The 8087-nt window shown below is 33.5% G+C and overlaps 1 protein-coding gene across 9 annotated transcripts in view; it reads right to left on the bottom strand.

The window, feature by feature from the left end:
• Positions 1–5184: 5184 nt before the first annotated feature.
• Positions 5185–8087, bottom strand: part of LOC136025359 (ETS homologous factor-like) — a 57730-nt gene continuing 54827 nt past the window's right edge. For 6 of the 9 annotated variants that reach the window (XM_065701307.1, XM_065701300.1, XM_065701305.1 and 3 more), the window contains exons 7-8: positions 6959–7154; positions 5185–5529 (exon numbers count right to left, since the gene is read on the bottom strand). In XM_065701307.1, coding sequence (XP_065557379.1) covers positions 5322–5529; positions 6959–7154 — 404 coding nt within the window. In that variant the 3' untranslated portion in view covers positions 5185–5321. Of the gene's footprint in view, positions 5530–6543; positions 6734–6958; positions 7155–8087 lie in introns of all 9 variants that reach the window. The other 3 variants (XR_010617077.1, XM_065701302.1, XM_065701308.1) reach the window with 3 other exon arrangements.

Raw genomic sequence — 8087 nt, 5'->3', positions numbered from 1 at the left:
TCAAAATCTGAAAATCAAACAACACGGAAAACCAACAAAAGTAACGACAGATACAAATCCAAAGTTAGAAGAATTAAAAATTTAAAAGCCAAAGACCTAATTTCTGGAGTGAACCACTCAGGAATACCCACGATTAAAAAAATCCAACGCTACTCACCTAATACTAGTAATTGACTAATTTGTAAAGATTCTTTCATTTTTTCAGTGCTTCTTTTGTTTTAGTTCTTTCCGATCTGAGGGTTTGGGAGCATGTGCCATTTCGTGAATACAAAAGGGGTAAAGGATCATGGTTGCAGCGGTAGCTGCAACCTAGCAAAGAGCGAACAACAGCCCATAGCAACCAAAAGTTAAAAAATGTGTTTTGAAGAAAACTGCCTAGTAAAAAAAAATTGCCATCTGACATTGATTCAGGAATGGTAACTATTATTTCGGTTCGTCTTAAGAGTAAAAGTTTATGGCGAAAAGACATTTATGGTGATTTCGAAAAAAGCCTGAAATCCCTCGAAAATGGCGCCAGATCAAAAAAAAATAAAAATAATAATTGACATAGGAATCAGCATTGTCGAAAAACTGGTACAAGGAAATTACACGATTAACAATAGCGAACAACAGCCCATAGCAACCAAAAGTTAAAAAATGTGTTTTGAAGAAAACTGCCTAGTAAAAAAAAATTGCCATCTGACATTGATTCAGGAATGGTAACTATTATTTCGGTTCGTCTTAAGAGTAAAAGTTTATTGCGAAAAGACATTTATGGTGATTTCGAAAAAAGCCTGAAATCCCTCGAAAATGGCGCCAGATCAAAAAAAAATAAAAATAATAATTGACATAGGAATCAGCATTGTCGAAAAACTGGTACAAGGAAATTACACGATTAACAATAGCGAACAACAGCCCATAGCAACCAAAAGTTAAAAAATGTGTTTTGAAGAAAACTGCCTAGTAAAAAAAAAATTGCCATCTGACATTGATTCAGGAATGGTAACTATTATTTCGGTTCGTCTTAAGAGTAAAAGTTTATTGCGAAAAGACATTTATGGTGATTTTGAAAAAAGCCTGAAATCCCTCGAAAATGGCGCCAGATCAAAAAAAAAAATGTGACATAGGAATCAGCATAGTCGAAAAACTGGTACAAGGAAATTACAGTCCTCCTCCTTGAACAACAAGGAAAATCACTTTTTTGCATCGCTAGCACTGATGTGTCTCCTTTTTTTCTTTTTTTTTCAGGCTTAGTGGGTTACCAGTACATCATAGACAGAAGCTTAATGGCTCATTCAAAAGCTATATCTGATATTTACGTAAAATGGCACTTTTTGTGCCATTTCTCAAGGGGTGGCACTAGCAGGCTACTAGAACATCGTAAACAGGTTTTTTATAGCTCATGTACAAGATATTGCTCGTATCTACGCTTTTCCTATACATTTTACCATCTGCAAGTTCCAAATGGCACTAAGAACGGCACTTTTGGTGCCATGTTTCAAGTAGATAAGCTGGATGTATTGGGCTAACAAAACTTATGAGAGTTATGTTTAATAGCTCATTTGAAAGCTAAAGCTCATATCTACGTACTTTTGTTTTTCAATTCTACCATTCGTAAGTGCGATATAGCACTGAAAATAACACTTTTGGTGCCACTTCTTATGTGGAAAAGCTATGAAGAACAAAGAAGGTACTGTTTTAATAGTGATGTTCCAGAACCCTTAACTGAAGGTATACAAGAACCCCTCCCGTACACTCCCCCTCCAGCCCCCTTAGTAAGTTTCATAAATCGTCTGCTCATCAGTAAGCTACTGAAACATTAGCACGCTACCACACCATCATAGATAGATGCTTAATGGCTCAATTAATTGCTATTGCTTATATTTACTAGGATTTTTACAAATTTTACCATCTATTAGATTTCACAGATTTCACTAGTTTCCGTGGACAATTAGCAATGATCTCATTGTCATGGTTGAAGCAGTAGCTGTAACCTAGTAAAGAGCGAACCACAACCCATAGTAACTATGGCTCCTAAAGCTCAACAGTTTGTAGAGTCTTGAAAACTACAAATAAAATCAAACTGAACGTTTTATATATAATGCTATCAATTGTTGAAAAATCATTAGTTCATTAGTGTTGAAAAATTAATCATTAGTGTTGAAAAATCATTTTAGTGTTGAAAAATTAATCATTAGTGTTGAAAAATCATTAGATTTTATTTTATTGTAATTTCATTTTCAGTACTGCAATGACTGAAAAAATAATATTTGTGATATAATCCGTTTTCAGTGAAGCAACCAATGACGTAGTAGGCTTTAGACTTGTACAGTTAGGGAAAGGGGCAGTGTCCAAACTCTTGTTTGTACTGAAGCTACATTTGTCTTGAACGATCTTGGAAAGAACTAATAAAATTAAACTGAATATTTGATATACAAAGATGTTAAGTGCTGAAAGCTCATCAGTTTAAAATTTAATTTTACTGTAATTTCTATGTTTATTTTCAATGTTGTAATAAGTACAAAAGAAAATATTTGTTAACTAATTTTTTTTTCTGTGAAGCGTCAATGACGCAATAGGTTTTACACTTACTGTGACAAACTCTTGTTTGCAGTGATTTTTGTTGTTTCAAGTTTCATTCGTTTTGAGATTTATTCACTCATTTATATTAGTGCCTATTGTATGTTAGTTTGCTATGATTGTTTATTTAATTTCTGTTCGTGCTGGGTTTCATTTATGCTTCAATACCAAAATATTTCTGTTCTTTTTAATCTTGAATTCCATTTCAACTTATCTTTACTCGTTTTAAGATTTATTTATTCAATTATATTAGTAACTGTTGTATGTTTTTTGCTATTATTGTTTATTTAATTTCTGTTGGTTTTGGATTTTATTTATTCTTTAATAGCAATTTCTGGTTGTTTTGAGTTCGAGTTATTGTAGGTTTCTTCTGATCTTAAGTTTATTTTGGCATTTACTTTACTTTAGAAAACTGCTTTTTCGTAAAGTTTTTTTTTTAATTAATTTCTGTCCGTTTTTTACTGCCAAAGTTTCAAATTTTTGCAAAATTCCCTATTTCCAAATAATTCTTTTATTGTAAAATAAATTAACAAATTTGATAAGAACTAATAAATTAAACTGAAGATTTGATATATACTGATATTAATTGCTGAAAGCTCACAAGCTCAAGGTTTTATTTCACCCAGGGCCAGAATTAAAGCTTTGACGCTTCCAGACCCAATGGTTTTTCCGCTCTGTTTTTGGAAGATTTTTGGGGAAATCCCAAAAAAATTAGGAATAGTGAAAGCCACAGGGCTTAGTGGGCCCATTGCTAAATCCTGGTCACGTTTCACTGCAATTTTCATTTGATTTTCAATTTTGTATTAAGTACAAAAGAAAATACTTGTAATATAATTCCTTTTAGTAAAGTACCAAATACTCAGTAGGCCTTATGCTTTTATCGTTAAAGAAGCAGGCAGTGTCCATACTCTTGTTTGTAGTGAACATACCATTCAGTAGAAGCATATTCAGTTCTCCCAATTATTATAATAAAAAAGGTGAAACTAATTTTGCAGAGTTTTGTAGCCACTTAAGTAAGAGAATGATCATTCTAAGTGAGAGAATTGGCTATTTAAGTTAGAGAATTTTTATCGGATGTATTTGGTAAAAAAGCGGGGGGGGGGTAGATACCATCCGATCAAATTTGATCGGAAAAGATAACTAGAACTTCTTAAAAAGATAACTAGAACTTATCAAATGAACCAATTTCCAATCACCCCTTGCATAAAACCTTATATGCCCCCAGGGTATAGCTTACAGGGTATAGCTATCTGGGCGGCTGTGTTGACCCTGAAGTTTTTTTTTTTGTCTTTAAACTATTTTGAACAAAATAGCTATTTCAAAATTTTGATTGGAAGCATTTAGGGAAAAGGGGCCTTTGAGGGGGGGGGGTAGTTGCCCTCTGATCACTTTTGACTCTTAAATGGGGCAATAGACATTATGATTTACAATCGAATGAGCACATTTTGAAGTTTATATGACCATCCCTTCCATAAAAACCGTATATGCCCCAGGGCACACTTTACAACACTTGCCCCCGGATTCTAAGGGACTGTTTCACTCTGGAACTTTTGCTATATTATCTTTGGTCTATTTTGAACTAATATAAAATTCGATTGAACGCATTTGGGGAAAAGAAGGTTGGGATTGCCCTCCAATCATGGTCTAGTCACCATCAGATCATTTTTGACTCTTAAAGAGGTTAATTAGAACTCTCAGTTTCTAATCATTTGAGTCCCCTCCAAAGTTTATGCGACCACCTCTCCCATAAAAACTTTATATGCCCCTGCGGCATAAGGTACAACCCTTTCTGGGCTCTGGGGGGGGGGTATGCTGATAACGAAGTTCTTGTTATTTGATCTTTTAACTTTTTCAAACAAACTGGCTATCTCAAAATTTTCATTGAATGCATTTAGGGAAAAGAGGGTGTGTGTGTGTGGGTGGATGCCCTCCGTTAACTTTTGACTCATAAAAAGGGACCTAGAAGTTTCAATTTCCAATCAAATGAGCCACCTTTGAAGTTCATACGAGCATCCCTTCCATAAGAACCATATATGCCCCGGGCATAATTTACAACGCCCGCCACTGTGCCCCGGGGGGTTGTATCGACCCCGGAGTTTTCGTTATATGATCTTTAAACTATTGAAAAAATGGCTATCTCAAAGTTCTTTTCGGATGGCTTTGGGGAAAAGGGGCGTGGGGGCTAGTTGCCCTCCGATCTCTTTTGATTCTTAAAAAGTGAGCTAGAACTGTCACTTACTAATCAAATGAGCCCTCTCTGAAGTTTGTACGAGCGTCCCATCCATAAGAACCAAATACACTCCCAGGGCATAATTATAATGCCTGTCGCGGGCCTTGGAGGGTTGTGTCGACACCAGAGTTTTTGTTATATGGTTTCTGAACCATTTTCAACAAAATGGCTATCTCAAAAATTTTATCAGATGCATTTGGGGAAAGGGGCGTGGGGGTGGGTTTAGTTGCCCTCCGATAACTTTTGATCATGGCAAGCAGTAAAGAGTTAAACTCTAAAAGAGCAGGGGAGTGGAGAATCATTTCGGCTTCAGGTGACCTGTGGTGCAATGAGTTGTGAGTAGTGGTAGTTTTTTGTCTAGTCCCTGTTAATGCCTTGATAATTAACGCTTCAACTGCTTCAAAACAAAATATATTATGAAAAAATATGTGCTTCGTAACATTATAAAAACAACTTTCTCAATCACAAATGAATTCCGCAACAACTTCTTGGTATGCCACATATTTGCACTATAGTCTTTGAACACAAGATTCTATGGATATAATTCATATGAAATTTCTTCGTATTTTGAGAGGTTGGATATTGAGGTCGAGAGGTTAGAATTGTTTGTCAGGTTTTGCTGGCATCTCAGGTTTTCAAAGTTTGGATCAGCTGGTCTCCAATTGACTGCATTGGGCCCAAATTTGTAAACAAGACGCCTACCAAGGACGGGTAGGAAAACCCGACTTTTGTAGTAGTACCTAGAAAAAAAACTTAATTGTATTAACATATTCTATATTGTCAATACAAGGACACCACATCAAATAGGTTTAATTTAAATAAACGAAAATACAGTGTCAATTGGTAGTAAGGAATTCACTCTTCAAGTTTAAGAGACAAATAATTTCTGGGACTACATTGGCTACAATTGACAAAACGAAGAAAAGAATTCGTAAAGAAGGGAAAACGAGGATAAAACAGCCAGTGCAAAACTGAAGAAAAATATGCAAATATGTCGGTCGAGACCGTTCGACTGTCTTCAGTGCAGAATAAAAATAAAGATAAAAATCCGAAGGGCAATATAAGAAACAAAGCCTTAAAACAAACACTAGAACAAAAAGAAGAAGGCCATTTCTAAGTAACAATGAAAGGACAATTGAATAAAAATTTTGATAATGAGTGGCATTTCAAACATATGCTTCTAAGTTTAAAATGTCATTCACTATCGTAAATGGTCCGTTTGTTTAAAGGCTGTCTGTTTTAGTTGGGTTGTTTTTCGCTAGTTTCGCTAGCTTCCTTTGATTCACTTTGTATAATTACAAAATTCAACTAAAGTTTTACTTAGTCACCACTGGACATCCGCCGGCTTTGGCCCCAACAATATTACCTAATCACATGGCTTAAAAAGTTAAGCATCCTTTATATGTACCTAATTTGTATTGAATTCATGAATGGTAATAGTAAAATAATGTGCTGCAGTTGGATTTATTATTTAATGTTAAGGGAAGACATGGATTTTAAAAGATTATCCTGCAGTGGTACTAATTAATTAATATTAGGGACACTAATCAGGGGGTGCGACGGAGATTTTGATAAATACCTTTTCTGGCATTTTCTTTCAAAAAAATTAAAAAGAAAACTGCCTCCCCCTCCCAGATTTTAACAAATGCCTTTTTTTGGTTCTTAATTTGAAAACATATTGAAAAAAATATTTTCTCCCACTCCTCTATATTTTGTGAATTAGTATCCTTGATTAATCTATATATTATTTTTACCTCATTGCTCTACTAAGCTTTTCATAGGTCATTTTAGGGTTGTTCTTGATCTGTCCCCATAAACCAGCCAACTGTTCACTTTTAACAATTCTAAATACACCTTCTTCAACATTCTCCCATCGCATCATTGTTGGACAGTACCTTGGATTGTGCAGTAGGTCTCTGATGAACTCCCATAATCTGCCAATACCTTTAATATATAAAATTTAATTATTTGGCACTAAGAAATCGATTTTGCTGTCTTCTACTTAATTAAATGTCTTAATTACGTGATTTGATTAATTAAACTTTTTAATGGTTTTAATAGTTGCCTGAAATACATAGTTCCAGTGTCATTTATCTTAGTACAACCCCTACATTTTTTGTGAGTTGGCGTCCCTGATTAATCTATACATTAACTATTATATGATTTTACCTCATTGCTCTACTAAGCTTTTCATAGGTCATTTTAGGGTTGTTCTTGATCTGTCCCCATAAGCCAGCCAACTGTTCACTTTTAACAATTCTAAATACGCCTTCTTCAACATTCTCCCATCGTACCATAGTTGGACAGTACCTTGGATTGTGCAGCAAGTCTCTGATGAACTCCCATAGTCTACCAAAGTTCTTTTCTGAAATAATATGAAGATAAAACCTTATATAAAAGGAATAATATTTAGACAACTCCATGCTCAACTTGCTTATCTTTATTGATTTATTTTATTTATTTTATTAAGTAGTTTAATTGTTCAATGTAAATCTAGTATAGAGCATAATATAGAATACATATAAGTGAGAATAGTTAAATCAGTTTTTATTCAAAACCTGTTTTAGGTATTGATTTATTTAATTATATATTTGATTTATTAATATTGTGAATAGTTAGATAACATAATCTTCCGAAACTGTTTTAGCTAATGATTTACTTTGATATTTATCCAATATATTTTATTTATCATTATACATTATTATTGATTTATTTAATTATCATGCAAATCTTTGTTCCTTGATGATTTATTTTAATTTTTCTCTGGTTTACACACAACTGAAGAGGGGAGGGAAAAGAATCCTTTGAGCATCAGCCAAGGTTCAAAAGGTGTATGTGTAATTATTTATGGAGAAGGCAAAAAGAGTAGTTTGGGTTGAAAAAGGAAAAAGACAATTGGTGGGTAATTCAAATCAGATTTTTGAATTAACTGTACTAACTAGACTGTCCTATTACTATTTCCAAGGGTACAGTTTCATTTTTTTTTCAGAGTATGAAATTATTCCAATATAAATATATATATATATATATATATATATATATATATATATATATATATATATATATATATATATATATATATATATATATATATATATATATATATATATAAAGATGCATCATAGTATCTTTTAGCATCCGACTATAAAGCTAATTTAATTGTTATTGAAGTTTGGCAAGGTGAAAGTTGAATCAAGTATTTTGAGTTTCTTTCTAAGAAGAAACTCAAAATGGGAAACTAATGAGAAACTAAAAAGGGGGCCATTTTTTTAAAAATGGCCCCTTTTCCAGTGAAAAA

Source organism: Artemia franciscana, chromosome 3, assembly GCF_032884065.1.
Source record: "Artemia franciscana chromosome 3, ASM3288406v1, whole genome shotgun sequence".
Classification (NCBI taxonomy): domain Eukaryota; kingdom Metazoa; phylum Arthropoda; class Branchiopoda; order Anostraca; family Artemiidae; genus Artemia; species Artemia franciscana.
This window is presented reverse-complemented; position numbering and strand designations above follow the sequence as displayed.